At 48.2% G+C, this 18089-nt stretch overlaps 1 protein-coding gene across 1 annotated transcript in view; it reads left to right on the top strand.

Moving 5' to 3' along the window:
* ZFR (zinc finger RNA binding protein) overlaps positions 1-18089 on the top strand; it is a 501254-nt gene that overhangs the window by 138685 nt on the left and 344480 nt on the right. Inside the window, exon 7 of the mRNA XM_069233188.1 lies at positions 1483-1704. Coding sequence (XP_069089289.1) covers positions 1483-1704 — 222 coding nt within the window. The remainder of the gene's footprint in view (positions 1-1482; positions 1705-18089) is intronic.

Raw genomic sequence — 18089 nt, 5'->3', positions numbered from 1 at the left:
CTGGATTGCGAACCCGGAGGCAGTACTCAAGAGTGGGTTTAAAACTTAATTTGCTTTTTTAAAGAGTGCAATCTTAACTGAAGGCTGGCGGTTACATTGCTGCTGGAAGCTCATTGTACAGTCATATTTTCAAATGTATGCCTGCATACAGTTCGCTAGGGAAAACAAATCCACTTGCAGATACATTCACCTCACTGTTTAGATCAGCTACTCTGAAAACGTAATCTTGGAAGAAACTAGCTGCTGATGTTTGCCATTTGAAACTCTTATACTCTGTACTTTGTTCTTTCGTCTGTCCCTTTGGCCCTTGTTCTGGCTAAACCACAGATAACACATTGAAGATCCTCTGCTTTCTGATGAGTTTTTGGAGGTGGACGAGGGGAAGCCACCGATCTTATAAGTGGATGGGCATTGGGTTTGGTTGTAGTCTCTTTCTCAGAAGACTCTAATTCTTGTTGTGATTCACTGGGTTCTGTTTTTTTTTTTAAACTAATTTTTTACATTTCTTTTTTCATTTTACACGACTTGTAGCACTTGTTACAATGATAAGAGTTGATCCTCTTTACCCATCAATATCAGTCTTTTGTTAACTTAGCCTAGCTGTATTTCTGCAGCATCTTGAACTTTCTTCCATCCAGCTGCAGTTGATATTAGCTTTTTTTCAGATTAGTTTGGCATATGACACATTTATTTGTTAAAGGAGTCCCCAGGTTTTGTAGTTAGCAACACTGTCGGGAGGTAAAGATCGTTTGCTACCACCGGCTTTGCTCATTTTTACAAATTTGAATCAACAGAACTTGAAACAAAAACAATATCAAAAAAGGTAACCAATATGATGGGTAAAACACATCGTTATAGAGCGACCATTTTGGAAAATGGTGGAAGGTTTGCTTTGAGGAGTTATTTTATGTCTCTATAAGACTACTTGACCCCCAAAACCTATGTTAATTATATAGGTCTCATGGTTCCTGAAATAATACATAATCACTGCAACACGTCTACCATTTTTAAAAATGTTGTCCTGAAAAAATTCGGTCTGGATTAGCAAGTCTACCCAAGCTAAATTACTTGTAATGATGCAAAAACACAACTCATAAATGAAAATCTGTGGACAATTTTTTACGGAGTTATTTTAAGGGGCCAGGACTAAATGTTCTGCAATACTTCCCTCAAATTTTTATTCAAATGCGTATGCATCAATTTGAGTTTAGTAGTTTAAAACCTGCGACCTGACTCTGCTTGTTTCTGCGGCGTAAACCTTCTATATTAAGTGTTTTGTGATATATCTATCTTGAGTGTTTGTGGTATCGCTACATTTCCCAGTCTCTCTGTTTGGCGTTATGATAAATTATCTTTTTTAAATTTCACATGCATGCTCATCAGTAAGAGACTGTTACTATTTGTCTCATTTTATTACTTGTTTCCATAGTAATTGAACAAATGGTGCAATAGAATTTTAAATATATTTTTAAACCTTTTCAGTTGCTCCAAAAGCAGCATACAGTCAAGGAACAACGCAGTATACGCAAGCCCAACAAACTCGACAAGTGACTGCTATAAAACCGGCGACTCCGAGTCCAGCTACAACTACATTTTCTATTTACCCAGTGTCTTCCACTGTGCAACCTGTAGCAGCTGCCGCTACTATGGTCCCATCCTATACTCAAGGCGCTACATATGGTACAACAGCGGTTACTTACTCTGGTATGTGCTTTTTCGTGTTAGTTCTGTCACATCTTGCCTCTGTTTCCTAGGAAACAGAAAAGTACATGCTTGGGTATGTAGATGCCTGCGTGCTTTTTATTTTTTATTTTTTAAATTAAGTATTGAGTTTTGTCGTACAGAAAAGGATACGTGACACTTATTGAGTAATTTGTCTTCATATAAATTTTAACATTTAGGTGTGTGTGTGTGTGTGTGTGTCTATATATATATATATATATATATATATATATATATATATATATATATATATATATATATATATATATATATATATATATATATATATATAGACACACACACCTAAATGTTAAAATTGTATCCTGTTAGCATTTTTATATATATATATATATATATATATATATATATATATATATATATATATATATATATATATATATATATAGACACACACACCTAAATGTTAAAATTGTATCCTGTTAGCATTTTTATATATCACACAAGGTATTTACATCTTTGCTGAAGATGGTCATTGATTGTAGAACACGCTATTGATGGGATATTTTGACTCAAACAAGTTAATGCTTTTTCTCCCACCCTAACTCCAACTAGTCATCTGTCTTGTCTGATCTAAGAGAGAACAGCATTAGTGAGATGGTCCCTGGTGAGGTCCATGGGGGAAGGGTCGATATGGGGCACACGCCTTCACAAAGGCAGTAGGCGTTCTATGCTACAAGGCAGCAGTTGTCTATCTATAAAGTTGAGTCCTCTCTCGCCAGTAGGTAACTAGATTTTGTCAGTTTGGGCCTTTACTGCTTCTAAGAGCGCTTCCCATGCTAGGGCAATAGGATGCTTTCAATCTCCACTGTACTCTTCTCTGTGCAATGCATGACCCTCGAGAGTACCCCATTGTATGACCGCCTTCTACCAGCAGGCCACAAGGTTGTACGGGGGAGGGGAGAGCTTCCAGTGTCTGGTAATCTGTCGTTTGGCCATCAGGAAGGCCAGGTCCATGAAAAGTCCACGAAATGTGACAAGGTTTTAGAATACTTCTGTCGTGGGTACAGGCCTAATGTTCCAGTGGGGGAACCCCTGCCAGTTCCACCAGGAAAGAGTGGACGTCATTCAAATAAACCTTAAGGGAGGGGCACTCTCGAAGCAAGTGCAGTAGATCATCTGGGGCAGCTAAGAGGGTGGTACTGCGGGGAATATTTAATGTAATTTTTTAGATGAAAAATAAGCTGGATGAATTTGAACCAGGCATAACTAGAGATTTTGCATGGGTATTCAGTGCGGAGGTGCCATTCCTTCACATGCAGGGTGTGGCCAAGGTCCTCTACCCAGCTAGGCCGATGGGCTGCTAGAGGGATGTGCAGGGGAGTATGCAGTCCTTCATATAGCCTTTTGACTAAGTGCCTACCAGTACCCATTTCGTATACTGCCTCGATGAAGAGGACCAGCAAGGCCCAGGGGACTCCACTCGAGGGGAGTCTAGGGTGACCCTCAGCAGTCGGGAAAGTCACCAGAAGAGGATACAGCCCCCACAAGCAACCCACTGGCAGCAGACACAGCAAGTCGCAGTGAGGCCCACTCAGCACACCTGAAGAGGAGACTGTGCTTTGCAGGAAAAAGTGCTGGGGACTGGGGCTCCACGAAGCCTGAAGATCTCTTGGAGCAGGAGCCAACGAGTCTTGGTAGCTGTGTTGTAGTTTGACTCTTGCTCTAGGCAAGACTGCTGGTTTATTTGTAGGCGACTATGCCAATCCTGCAACAAATCGCAACTGTCGTCCCAACCCTCCTGGCTCACAAGCAGCACCTCACCAAAAACCTAAACAGTAAAAGGTGATTTGTGGCAGCCTTTAAGCATGGACTCAAGGGTGTGACATCTCAGGGAGTGTCGTGGCTAAACGGAGATTACCCCTTTCTCACATGAACAACATGTCTCAGTCAAACACAGGCAATGAAAGCGATGCAGTAAAGTTTCAACAGGTTTTATTTAGCAAAACTGCAATCTGCGATAAGTTGCATGGGTTGTTGCAATGATTAGGATACTAAATAATGCAAGAACAGAATGGTAAAGACAAGAGTCATAAATAAAAAGACCCCCACTGTAAGGAAATGCCTCCTTGGCATGGTTACCCCCTGACTTTTTGCCTTTGCTGATGCTATGTTTTGATTTGAAAGTGTGCTGAGGCCTGCTAACCAGGCTCCAGCACCAGTGTCCTTTCCCTAACCTGTACTTTTGTTTTACACAATTGGCACACCCTGGCATCCAGGTAAGTCCCTTGTAACTGGTACCCCTGGTACCAAGGGCCCTGATGCCAGGGAAGGTCTCTAAGGGCTGCAGCATGTCTTATGCCACCCTGGGGACCCCTCACTCAGCACAGACACACTGCTTGCCAGCTTGTGTGTGCTGGTGAAGAGTAAGTCGACATGGCACTCCCCTCAGGGTGCCATCCAACCTCACACTGCCTATGCAGTATAGATAAGTCACCCCTCTAGCAGGCCTTACAGCCCTAAGGCAGGGTGCACTATACCATAGGTGAGGGCACCAGTGCATGAGCACTGTGCCCCTACAGTGTCTAAGCAAAACCTTCGACATTGTAAGTACAGGGTAGCCATAAGGGTATATGGTCTGGGAGTCTGTCAAACACGAACTTCACAGCACCATAATGGCTACACTGAAAACTGGGAAGTTTGGTATCCAACTTCTCAGCACAATAAATGCACACTGATGCCAGTGTACATTTTATTGTGAAATACACCCCAGAGGCCACCTTAGAGGTGCCCCCTGAAACCTTAACCAACTACCCGTGTAGGCTGACTGGTTTTAGCAGCCTGCCACACTCGAGACATGTTGCTGGCCACATGGGGAGAGTGCCTTTGTCACTCTGTGGCCAGTAACAAAGCCTGCACTGGGTGGAGATGCTATCACCTCCCCCAGGCAGGAGCTGTAACACCTGGCGGTGAGCCTCAAAGGCTCACCCCCTTTGTTCAAGCACCACAGGGCACTCCAGCTAGTGGAGTTGCCCGCCCCCTCCGGCCACGGCCCCACTTTTGGCGGCAAGGCCGGAGGAATTAATGAGAAAAACAAGGAGTCGTCACTGGCCAGTCAGGACAGCCCCTAAGGTGTCCTGAGCTTGAGTGACTCTAACTTTTATCCAATAGGGATAGGAATGTGACCCCCTCCCCTTGGGAGGAGGCACAAAGAGGGTGTACCCACCCTCAGGGCTAGTAGCCATTGGCTACTAACCCCCCAGACCTAAACACGCCCTTAAATTTAGTATTTAAGGGCTTCCCTGAACCCAAGAATTTAGATTCCTGCAACTTACTGAAGAAGAGGACTGCTGAGCTGAAAAACCCTGCAGAGAAGAAGAAGACACCAACTGCTTTGGCCCCAGCCCTACCGGCCTGTCTCCCTCCTTCAGAAGAAACCTGCTCCAACGACGATTTCCCGGGGACCAGCGACCTCTGAATCCTCAGAGGACTGCCCTGCTTCCAAGAGGCCAAGAAACTCCCGAGAACAGCGGCTCTGTTCAACAAAGACTGCAACTTTGTATCCAGAGGAGCAGATTTAAAGACCCCTGCAATCCCCGCAAGAAGCGTGAGACTTGCAACACTGCACCCGGCGACCCCGACTCGACTGGTGGAGAACCAACACCTCAGAGAGGACCCTCCGGCGACTCCGAGATCGTGAGTAACCAAAGTTGTCCCCCCTGAGCCCCCACAGCGACGCCTGCAGAGGGAATCCCGAGGCTCCCCCTGACCGCGACTGCCTGACTCTGAAATCCCGACGCCTGGAAAAGACCCTGCACCCGCAGCCCCCAGGACCTGAAGGATCGGAACTCCAGTGCAGGAGTGACCCCCAGGAGGCCCTCTCCCTTGCCCAGGTGGTGGCTACCCCGAGGAGCCCCCCCCTTGCCTGCCTGCACCGCTGAAGAGACCCCTTGGTCTCCCATTGAAATCCATTGGAAACCCGACGCTTGTTTGTACACTGCACCCGGCGCCCCCGCGCTGCTGAGGGTGTACTTTCTATGTGGACTTGTGTCCCCCCCGGTGCCCTACAAAACCGCCCTGGTCTGCCCTCCGAAGACGCGGGTACTTACCTGCTGGCAGACTGGAACCGGGGCACCCCCTTCTCTCCATTAAAGCCTATGCGTTTTGGGCACCACTTTGAACTCTGCACCTGACCGGCCCTGAGCTGCTGGTGTGGTAACTTTGGGGTTGCTCTGAACCCCCAACGGTGGGCTACCTTGGATCCCAATTTGAACCCCATAGGTGGTTTACTTACCTGCAAGAACTAACATTACTTTACCTCCCCAAGGAACTGTGAAAATTGCACTGTCCACTTTTAAAACAGCTAAATGTGTTTTATGTAAAAAGTATATATGCTATTGTGATTGTTCAAAGTTCCTAGAGTACTTACCTGCAATACCTTTCAAATGAGATATTACATGTAGAATTTGAACCTGTGGTTCTTAAAATAAACTAAGAAAATACATTTTTCTATAACAAAAACCTATTGGCCTGGAATTGTTTGAGTGTGTGTTCCTCATTTATTACCTGTGTGTATGTACAACAAATGCTTAACACTACTCCTTTGATAAGCCTACTGCTCGACCACACTACCACAAAATAGAGCATTAGTATTATCTCTTTTTGCCACTATCTTACCTCTAAGGGGAACCCTTGGACTCTGTGCATACTATTCCTTACTTTGAAATAGTACATACAGAGCCAACTTCCTACAAAGACGAACCCTGGGGAGAAGGTGGCATTTATGAGACTTCCTTTCGAGGGTCAGGCTCTTCTTGGGGATCAGTTGCCAGCCTTGATATCGAAGGCTCTTAAGGAACGGAAACCTGCTGTGCCTTATAAAGGGGGTGCCTCGGCTAGCAAGGGGTGGAAGAACATCCTAGGCCTTCTCCCAAATATGACCCAAGATCCTCTCCTTCCAGAAAGCGTAAATTCCATCCCCGCGATCTGTTGAGTCTGAAAAGGGAGCCACAAAGAAGGACTCCTGACAATCACGGTTCTGCGCAAGATTGGCCAGTTGGAGGCAGGCTTCAGTATTTTCTGTCTGTTTGGCAGGAGGATGTTACAGATTACTGGGTACTGAACTTCGTGTAGAATGGCTACTCCATAGAGTTTGATCTAGTTTCTCCAGATACTGGTGTTCAACCGACACCATTGTCTGTGGACAGAGTCAGGAGATCAGCCCTGCTAGCGGGGGGTCCAGGAATTTTTTTTGAAAGGAGCCATCTCCAGAGTGCCTCTGGGGGAACGAGGAAGAGGGTCTTATTCCATACTGTTTCTAGTTCAAAAGATGTCTGGGAGTTTTCGCCCAGTGTTGGATCTCAAGCGGGTGAATTCTTGGATCAGGACAGATAATTTCAGAATGTTGACTGTACAGGCGATTATTCCTCTGATTGGCCTAGGGGATTTTTTTGGGGTCTCTGGATCTGCAAGATACCTACCTCCACGTCCCTATTTGAGAACCCTCTCGGAAATTGCTGCAGGTTGAAATAGGAATCGATAATTTCCAGTTCTTCCTTTTTGTCCTCCAGTCCTCTCCCAGGGTTTTCATAAAGGTGCTGACACCTTGGATGTCTCTTCTTCATGCAGAGAGGGTTTTCGTACATCCTTACTTGGACGATCTTTTGGTATAGGCTCCCAGCGAGGCACAGTTATGGGTTCATGTGGCAAGAGTCTTGCAGGTCCTCCAGCGTCACGGATTTTTGATAAACTAGGGGAAATCAGATTTGGAGCCCTCCCGGGACTTGGTTTTCATTGGGGCTCGTTTTTGGACTCTGCAGTGGTTGGTGACAGTATCAGAAAGAAGGTTGCTTTGCCTACAGGAGCACGTGGGCGCTTTAATACAGGTGCCTCCCAGGGCTCTCCGATGGTTAAGACTGCAGGGTCACTTGGCTTCGGTGGTATTTCTGGGGTCTAGGGCCAGATTTCATTCTCTGTCTGGTCAACTGGATTCTCTCCCATTGGTCTGCAGATTCTTGTGATCTTGGGGCAAGGATTCTAATGTCAGCGTCCATTTGCTGGGAGTTGAGTTGATGGCTGGTTCCATCTCATTTACGGCAGGGGGGTTCCTGTGTCTCCTCCGGTTCCGGTGGTTGTGATGACCGATGCCAGGCTCTCTGGGTGCGGGGCTTACCTGGATTCAGAGCAGGTGGAGGGGTTTTGGACTTTCTGGCACTGGTGCACTTTCAGGCACTCCTGAGGGGGAACGCAGTATTGGTGCAAACAGACAACTTTAATCACCAAAACATACATCAACAGACGGGGGGGGCAGGTCTCTGAATCTGATTGCATGGGACATTTTCTGTTCTATTTCTTCGGGTCCTCTACATTCGGTGAGTAGACAATGTCCAGGCAGATCTGTTGAGCAGGGTCATCCGTAATCAAAGGATTGTTCCCTTCTGCCATCTCTGTTCACTCTTCTGGTGCGGAGGTGGCGTCTTCCGGTTGTGGACTTGTTTGCGTCTCCAGTTAGTGTTCGATATCTTGTCTGGTCTACCCTTGGAGCCTCTGGAAGAAATTGATTTGAAACATTTGACTTTCAAAACCTGTTTCTTGGTTGCTATTACATCTGCCAAACGTTTGGGGGAGTTGTACGGCTTTGTCCTGCAAAATCCCTTTTTGCAAGATTTGTCCAGATCAGGTTGTCCTTGTTCCAGTTCCCTCTTTTGTCCCCAAGGTGAATTCGGCTTTTCACACCTGGCAGGAGGTGATCCTGCCTGCTTTTTGCTTGTCCCCTTCCTCTGAGAGGAAGACAGATAACATTGTGTGGATGTGCTTTGGGCTTTGTTATGGTACCTGAAGGTTGTTGCTGCTTTTCTGAAGGGGGATTGCTTGTTTGTGAATTTTGGTCCTCCTAGGAAAGTGGGGAAGCCTTCTACTGCTTCTTTGAGTCGCTGGATCTGGTCTATGGTGTTGCTGGCCTATGCTTTGAAGGGGTGGTGCCGCCGAGGATTCAGGACCGTTCCCACTCATGGTATGGCGGCTACGGTGGCTGAATTGCAGGACCCTTCTGTGGAAATGCTGAGTTGGAACGTTTGGAGGTGGTTTTGGGGCACAGGTTTTTGTCCTCTATGAAGGAATAGGGGTGTTTTTGTGTCCTACCTGGATGTGATTAAAGTCTCTGTGTTGCAAATGAGTTTTCAGACTCATGCTTACTTGCTATGTCTCATTGGTTAATAAGGAAGGGGAGGGACGAACGGGGGTAATGCGTCCATTACTCAACCGTTAACAGTATTTCTCCTAGTCCTACTCCCTCACCTTCCTTACAGTTCCCTCCCGCCCTCCTGGAACAGGACAACTGAGTTGCTCTTTGGCTTGTTTCTGTACAGGGTGGGGTTTGGGTGGGGGAGATTTTAAAAGGGGAAGGGAGGAGTAGGTGAGGCAAAGGGGCCTCACTGTTTAATAAGGAAGGCAAGGGAGGAGGACTAGGACTAATGCCATTAGCTGTAAGTAATAGACGCAGTAGCAACAAACTTAGAAAAGCATTCTTGATAAACATTGAGATTATAGTTTTGAACGCAACAAAAAGTATGCTGTTAAGATGTTGTACATTGAAGGACACTGTTGTACGTCGAACGTCAGTGTTGACATCCTAGACACATTCTGAATAAAAACATATATTTTATTGTAACAGGATCAAGAATCATCTGCAGTCCCAGATTTTAGAAATTAATCCTCTGTAAGAGGAAGACTACCTCCCCCAAAACCCCTCATCATAGTACTCTGGGCCTAGCCATCAGGGTACGATACCAGCTCAGACTTATCCTGGAGAACAGATACCCCATCTCCCCGAACATATCACCAGGAAGCTTCACCAGTTGATCACGATTATCTTTCAAGGGGTCCTAGTGAGATAAGCGGCCAGAATCAAGATTCTGCTGGAGATACCACAGAGCAGTACCCCTGTAGCTTTTGAAACTCTGAAGCTTGTAGATACTGTGAATCTGTTTCTTGCAAATTTGGATGACCTATTAATGTTGTCACAGCTTGTAAGGAAATGCCTCCTTGGCATGGTTGCCCCCTGACTTTTTGCCTTTGCTGATGCTATGTTTACAATTGAAAGTGTGCTGAGGCCTGCTAACCAGGCCCCAGCACCAGTGTTCTTTCCCTAACCTGTACTTTTGTATCCACAATTGGCAGACCCTGGCATCCAGATAAGTCCCTTGTAACTGGTACTTCTAGTACCAAGGGCCCTGATGCCAAGGAAGGTCTCTAAGGGCTGCAGCATGTCTTATGCCACCCTGGAGACCTCTCACTCAGCACAGACACACTGCTTGTCAGCTTGTGTGTGCTAGTGAGGACAAAACGAGTAAGTCGACATGGCACTCCCCTCAGGGTGCCATGCCAGCCTCTCACTGCCTATGCAGTATAGGTAAGACACCCCTCTAGCAGGCCTTACAGCCCTAAGGCAGGGTGCACTATACCATAGGTGAGGGTACCAGTGCATGAGCATGGTACCCCTACAGTGTCTAAACAAAACCTAAGACATTGTAAGTGCAGGGTAGCCATAAGAGTATATGGTCTGGGAGTCTGTCAAACACGAACTCCACAGCACCATAATGGCTACACTGAAAACTGGGAAGTTTGGTATCAAACTTCTCAGCACAATAAATGCACACTGATGCCAGTGTACACTTTATTGTAAAATACACCACAGAGGGCACCTTAGAGGTGCCCCCTGAAACTTAACCGACTGTCTGTGTAGGCTGACTAGTTCCAGCAGCCTGCCACACCAGAGACATGTTGCTGGCCCCATGGGGAGAGTGCCTTTGTCACTCTGAGGCCAGTAACAAAGCCTGCACTGGGTGGAGATGCTAACACCTCCCCCAGGCAGGAGCTGTGACACCTGGCGGTGAGCCTCAAAGGCTCACCCCTTTGTCACAGCCCAGCAGGGCACTCCAGCTTAGTGGAGTTGCCCGCCCCGTCCGGCCACGGCCCCCACTTTTGGCGGCAAGGCTGGAGGGAACAAAGAAAGCAACAAGGAGGAGTCACTGACCAGTCAGGACAGCCCCTAAGGTGTCCTGAGCTGAGGTGACTCTGACTTTTAGAAATCCTCCATCTTGCAGATGGAGGATTCCCCCAATAGGGTTAGGATTGTGACCCCCTCCCCTTGGGAGGAGGCACAAAGAGGGTGTACCCACCCTCAGGGCTAGTAGCCATTGGCTACTAACCCCCCAGACCTAAACACGCCCTTAAATTTAGTATTTAAGGGCTACCCTGAACCCTAGAAAATTAGATTCCTGCAACTACAAGAAGGACTGCCTAGCTGAAAACCCCTGCAGAGGAAGACCAGAAGACAACTGCCTTGGCTCCAGAAACTCACCGGCCTGTCTCCTGCCTTCCAAAGATCCTGCTCCAGCGACGCCTTCCAAAGGGACCAGCGACCTCGACATCCTCTGAGGACTGCCCCTGCTTCGAAAAGACAAGAAACTCCCGAGGACAGCAGACCTGCTCCAAGAAAAGCTGCAACTTTGTTTCCAGCAGCTTTAAAGAACCCTGCAAGCTCCCCGCAAGAAGCGTGAGACTTGCAACACTGCACCCGGCGACCCCGACTCGGCTGGTGGCGATCCAACACCTCAGGAGGGACCCCAGGACTACTCTAAGACTGTGAGTACAAAAACCTGTCCCCCCTCAGCCCCTCCAGCGCCGCCTGCAGAGGGAATCCCGAGGCTTCCCCTGACCGCGACTCTTTGAACCTAAAGTCCCGACGCCTGGGAGAGACCCTGCACCCGCAGCCCCCAGGACCTGAAGGACCGGACTTTCACTGGAGAAGTGACCCCCAGGAGTCCCTCTCCCTTGCCCAAGTGGAGGTTTCCCCGAGGAACCCCCCCCTTGCCTGCCTGCAGCGCTGAAGAGATCCCGAGATCTCCCATAGACTAACACTACAAACCCGACGCTTGTTTCTGCACTGCACCCGGCCGCCCCCGCGCTGCTGAGGGTGAAATTTCTGTGTGGGCTTGTGTCCCCCCCGGTGCCCTACAAAACCCCCCTGGTCTGCCCTCCGAAGACACGGGTACTTACCTGCAAGCAGACAGGAACCGGGGCACCCCCTTCTCTCCATTCTAGCCTATGTGTTTTGGGCACCACTTTGAACTCTGCACCTGACCGGCCCTGAGCTGCTGGTGTGGTGACTTTGGGGTTGCTCTGAACCCCCAACGGTGGGCTACCTTGGACCAAGAACTGAACCCTGTAAGTGTCTTACTTACCTGGTAAAACTAACCAAAACTTACCTCCCCTAGGAACTGTGAAAATTGCACTAAGTGTCCACTTTTAAAACAGCTATTTGTCAATAACTTGAAAAGTATACATGCAATTTTTATGATTTAAAGTTCCTAAAGTACTTACCCGCAATACCTTTCAAATGAGATATTACATGTAGAATTTGAACCTGTGGTTCTTAAAATAAACTAAGAAAAGATATTTTTCTATACAAAAACCTATTGGCTGGATTTGTCTCTGTGTGTGTGTACCTCATTTATTGTCTATGTGTATGTACAACAAATGCTTAACACTACTCCTTGGATAAGCCTACTGCTCGACCACACTACCACAAAATAGAGCATTAGTATTATCTCTTTTACCACTATTTTACCTCTAAGGGGAACCCTTGGACTCTGTGCATGCTATTCCTTACTTTGAAATAGCACATACAGAGCCAACTTCCTACACAGCTTATCTAGGAGGATGTCTTTATTGCTGTGTGTAGGAAGTTGGCTCTGTGCATACTATTCCTTACTTTGAAATAGTGCATACAGAGTCCAAGGGTTCCCCTTAGAGGTAAGATAGTGGCAAAAAGAGATAATACTAATGCTCTATTTTGTAGTAGTGTGGTCGAACAGTAGGCTTATCAAAGGAGTAGTGTTAAGCATTTGTGGTACACACACAGGCAATAAATGAGGAACACACACTGAGACAATTCCAGGCCAATAGGTTTTTGTATAGAAAAATATATTTTCTTAGTTTATTTTAAGAACCACAGGTTCAAATTTTACATGTAATACTTCAAATGAAAGGTATTGCAGGTAGGTACTTTAGGAACTTTGAATAATCAAAATAGCATACACAGTTTTCAAATAAATCACATATAGCTATTTTAAAACTAGACACTTAGTGCAATTTTCAACAGTTCCTGGGGGGAGTAAGAGTTAGTTAGTTTTTGCAGGTAAGTAAACCACCTACGGGGTTTAAGTTTGGGTCCAAGGTAGCCCACCGTTGAGGGTTCAGAGCAACCCCAAAGTTACCACACCAGCATCTCAGGGCCGGTCAGGTGCAGAGGTCAAAGTGGTGCCCAAAACGCATAGGCTTCAATGGAGAAGGGGGTGCCCCGGTTCCAATCTGCCAGCAGGTAAGTACCCGCGTCTTCGGAGGGCAGACCAGGGGGGTCTTTTAGGGCACCGGGGGGGACACAAGTTAGCACAGAAAGTACACCCTCAGCAGCACGGGGGCGGCCGGGTGCAGTGTGCAAACACACGTCTAGTTTCCAATGGGAGACCAAGGGGTCTCTTCAGCGATGCAGGCAGGCAAGGGGGGGGCTCCTCGGGGTAGCCACCACCTGGGCAAGGGAGAGGGCCTCCTGGGGGTCACTCCTGACTGGAGTTCTGATCTTTCAGGTCCTGGGGGCTGCGGGTGCAGAGTCTTTACCAGGCGTCGGGATCTGGGAAGCAGGCAGTCGCGGTCAGGGGGAGCCTCGGGATTCCCTCTGCAGGCGTCGCTGTGGGGGCTCAGAGGGGGCAACTCTGGCTACTCAGTCTCGTAGTCGCCGGGGAGTCCTCCCTGAAGTGTTGTTTCTCCACAAGTCGAGCCGGGGGCGTCGGGTGCAGAGTAGCAAGTTTCACGCTTCCGGCGGGAAACGCAGTGGTTTTAAAGTTGCTCCTTTGGAAACAAAGTTGCAGTCTTGGGTGAACAGAGCCGCTGTCCTCTGGAGTTCTTGGTCCTTCTAGAGCAGGGCAGTCCTCTGAGGATTCAGAGGTCGCTGGTCCCTGGGGAAAGCGTCGCTGGAGCAGTGTCTTTAGAAGTAGGGAGACAGGCCGGTAGAGCTGGGGCCAAAGCAGTTGGTGTCTCCGTCTTCTCTGCAGGGTTTTTCAGCTTAGCAGTTAGTCCTCTTCTTCTTAGGTTGCAGGAATCTAGGTTCTGGGGTGCCCCTAAATACTGAATTTAGGGGTGTGTTTAGGTCTGGGAGGGCAGTAGCCAATGGCTACTGTCCTTGAGGGTGGCTACACCCTCTTTGTGCCTCCTCCCTGAGGGAGGGGGTCACATTCCTATCCCTATTGGGGGAATCCTCCATCTGCAAGATGGAGGATTTCTAAAAGTCAGAGTCACCTCAGGGCACCTTAGGGGCTGTCCTGACTGGTCAGTGACTCCTCCTTGTTTTTCTCATTATCTCTCCTGGACTTGCCACCAAAAGTGGGGGCTGTGTCCAGGGGGCGGGCATCTCCACTAGCTGGAGTGCCCTGGGGCATTGTAACACGAAGCCTGAGCCTTTGAGGCTCACTGCTAGGTGTTACAGTTCCTGCAGGGGGAGGTGTGAAGCACCTCCAACCAGAGCAGGCTTTTGTTTCTGTCCTCGGAGAGCACAAAGGCCCTCACCACATGGGGTCAGAAACTCGTCTCTCAGCAGCAGGCTGGCATAGACCAGTCAGTCCTGCACTGAACAATTGGGTAAAATACAAGGGACATCTCTAAGATGCCCTCTGTGTGCATTTTTTTTTATAAATCCAACACTGGCATCAGTGTGGGTTTATTATTCTGAGAAGTTTGATACTAAACTTCCCAGTATTCAGTGTAGCCATTATGGAGCTGTGGAGTTCGTTTTTGACAGACTCCCAGCCCATATACTCTTATGGCTACCCTGCACTTACAATGTCTAAGGTTTTGCTTAGACACTGTAGGGGCATAGTGCTCATGCACCTATGCCCTCACCTGTGGTATAGTACACCCTGCCTTAGGGCTGTAAGGCCTGCTAGAGGGGTGACTTACCTATGCCACAGAGAGTGTGAGGTTGGCATGGCACCGTGAGGGGAGTGCCATGTCGACTTAGTCATTTTATCCCCACTAGCACACACAAGCTGGCAAGCAGGGTGTCTGTGCTGGGTGAGGGGTCCCCAGGGTGGCATAAGATATACTGCAGCCCTTAGAGACCTTCCCTGGCATCAGGGCCCTTGGTACCAGGGGTACCAGTTACAAGGGACTTACCTGGATGCCAGGGTGTGCCAATTGTGGAAACAATGGTACATTTTAGGTGAAAGAACACTGGTGCTGGGGCCTGGTTAGCAGGGTCCCAGCACACTTCTCAGTCAAGTCTGCATCAGTATCAGGCAAAAAGTGGGGGGTAACTGCAACAGGGAGCCATTTCTTTACACTGTGTTGAACTCAACTGGATCTGGACGTGTAGCAGAAACCCTGATCTTCTCAGTGCTTGGTAATTGTAGGAAGTTGGCTCTGTATGTGCTATTTCAAAGTAAGGAATAGCATGCACAGAGTCCAAGGGTTCCCCTTAGAGGTAAGATAGTGGTAAAAATAGATAATACTAATGCTCTATTTTGTGGTAGTGTGGTCGAGCAGTAGGCTTATCCAAGGAGTAGTGTTAAGCATTTGTTGTACATACACATAGACAATAAATGAGGTACACACACTCAGAGACAAATCCAGCCAATAGGTTTTGTTATAGAAAAATATATTTTCTTAGTTTATTTTAAGAACCACAGGTTCAAATTGAACATGTAATATCTTGTTTGAAAGGTATTGCAGGTAAGTACATTAGGAACTTTGAATCATTTCAATTGCATGTATACTTTTCAAGTTATTGACAATTAGCTACTTTAAAAGTGGACACAGTGCAATTTTCACAGTTCCTGGGGGAGGTAAGTTTTTGTTAGTTTTACCAGGTAAGTAAGACACTTACAGGGTTCAGTTCTTGGTCCAAGGTAGCCCACCGTTGGGGGTTCAGAGCAACCCCAAAGTTACCACACCAGCAGCTCAGGGCCGGTCAGGTGCAGAGTTCAAAGTGGTGCCCAAAACACATAGGCTAGAATGGAGAGAAGGGGGTGCCCCGGTTCCGGTCTGCCAGCAGGTAAGTACCCGCGTCTTCGGAGGGCAGACCAGGGGGGTTTTGTAGGGCACCGGGGGGGACACAGGTCAGCACAAAAAGTACACCCTCAGCAGCGCGGGGGCGGCCGGGTGCAGTGTGCAAACACGCGTCAGGTTTGTAATGGTTTTCAATGAGAGATCAAGGGATCTCTTCAGCGTTGCAGGCAGGCCAGGGGGGGCTCCTCGGGGTAGCCACCACCTGGGCAAGGGAGAGGGCCTCCTGGGGGGTCACTCCTGCACAGGAGTTCCGTTCCTTTAGGTGCTGGGGGCTGCGGGTGCAGGGTCTTTTCCAGCCGTCGGGAAATGGAGTTCAGGCAGTCGCGGTCAGGGGGTTCCTCGGGATTCCCTCTGCAGGCGTCGCTGTGGGGGTTCAGGGGGGACAACTTTGGTTACTCACAGTCGTAGAGTCGCCGGAGGGTCCTCCCTGAAGCGTTGTTTCTCCACCAGTCGAGTCGGGGTCGCCGGGTGCAGTGTTGCAAGTCTCACGCTTCTTGCGGGGAGTTGCAGGGGTCTTTAAATCTGCTCCTTGAAACAAAGTTGCAGTTCTTTTGGAGCAGTGCCGCTGTCCTCGGGAGTTTCTTGTCTTTCTTGAAGCAGGGCAGTCCTCCGAGGATTCAGAGGTCGCTGGTCCCTTGGAAAGCGTCGCTGGAGCAGGTTTCTTTGGAAGGCAGGAGACAGGCCGGTATGTCTGGGGCCAAAGCAGTTGGTGTCTTCTGTTCTTCCTCTGCAGGGGTTTTTCAGCTCAGCAGTCCTCTTCTTCTTGTAGTTTCAGGAATCTAGTTTCTAGGTTCAGGGAGAGCCCTTAAATACTAAATTTAAGGGCGTGTTTAGGTCTGGGGGGGTTAGTAGCCAATGGCTACTAGCCCTGAGGGTGGGTACACCCTCTTTGTGCCTCCTCCCAAGGGGAGGGGGTCACATCCCTAATCCTATTGGGGGAATCCTCCTTCTACAAGATGGAGGATTTCTAAAAGTCAGAGTCACCTCAGCTCAGGACACCTTAGGGGCTGTCCTGACTGGTCAGTGACTCCTCCTGGTTTTTCTCATTATCTCTCCTGGACTTGCCGCCAAAAGTGGGGGCTGTGTCCAGGGGGCGGGCATCTCCACTAGCTGGAGTGCCCTGGGGCATTGTAACACGAAGCTTGAGCCTTTGAAGCTCACTGCTAGGTGTTACAGTTCCTGCAGGGGGGAGGTGTGAAGCACCTCCACCCAGAGCAGGCTTTGTTTCTGTCCTCAGAGAGCACAAAGGCTCTCACCGCATGAGGTCAGACACTCGTCTCTCAGCAGCAGGCTGGCACAGACCAGTCAGTCCTGCACTGAACAATTGGGTAAAATACAGGGGGTATCTCTAAGATGCCCTCTGTGTGCATTTTTTTAATAAATCCAACACTGGCATCAGTGTGGGTTTATTATTCTGAGAAGTTTGATACTAAACTTCCCAGTATTCAGTGTAGCCATTATGGAGCTGTGGAGTTCGTTTTTGACAGACTCCCAGCCCATATACTCTTATGGCTACCCTGCACTTACAATGTCTAAGGTTTTGCTTAGACACTGTAGGGGCATAGTGCTCATGCACATATGCCCTCACCTGTGGTATAGTGCACCCTGCCTTAGGGCTGTAAGGCCTACTAGAGGGGTGACTTACCTATGCCACAGGCAGTGGGAGGTTGGCATGGCACCCTGAGGGGAGTGCCATGTCGACTTAGTCATTTTCTCCCCATCAGCACACACAAGCTGGCAAGCAGTGTGTCTGTGCTGAGTGAGGGGTCCCTAGGGTGGCATAATACATGCTGCAGCCCTTAGAGACCTTCCCTGGCATCAGGGCCCTTGGTACCAGGGGTACCAGTTACAAGGGACTTATCTGGATGCCAGGGTGTGCCAATTGTGGAGACAATGGTACATTTTAGGTGAAGGAACACTGGTGCTGGGGCCTGGTTAGCAGGGTCCCAGCACACTTCTCAGTCAAGTCAGCATCAGTATCAGGCAAAAAGTGGGAGGTAACTGCAACAGGGAGCCATTTCTTTACAGTTATACATTATGTATGCTCCAGAGGGACTGAAAAGCACAAATGAGGCCCTAAGCTGACACTCAAAAGCTGTATAGCTAAAAAATATTATAAGAATAGTATGTGTGAACAAGCATCAGCATGTTCATGAATATTAATAATAATTCCAGTTGAGGCAATAACAGCAGTTACTGCAATATCAAAAGCCACATTGCCATTATCGGAATGCCGTAAGGGGAGTAAGCAACTTAATTACAGTATGCCTTTCTAACCAATTCTAGCT

Source organism: Pleurodeles waltl, chromosome 1_1 (assembly GCF_031143425.1).
Source record: "Pleurodeles waltl isolate 20211129_DDA chromosome 1_1, aPleWal1.hap1.20221129, whole genome shotgun sequence".
In the NCBI taxonomy this organism is placed as follows: Eukaryota; Metazoa; Chordata; class Amphibia; order Caudata; family Salamandridae; genus Pleurodeles; species Pleurodeles waltl.
Note: the sequence above shows the minus strand (reverse complement) of the source record. Positions and strands in the feature narration are given on the sequence as shown.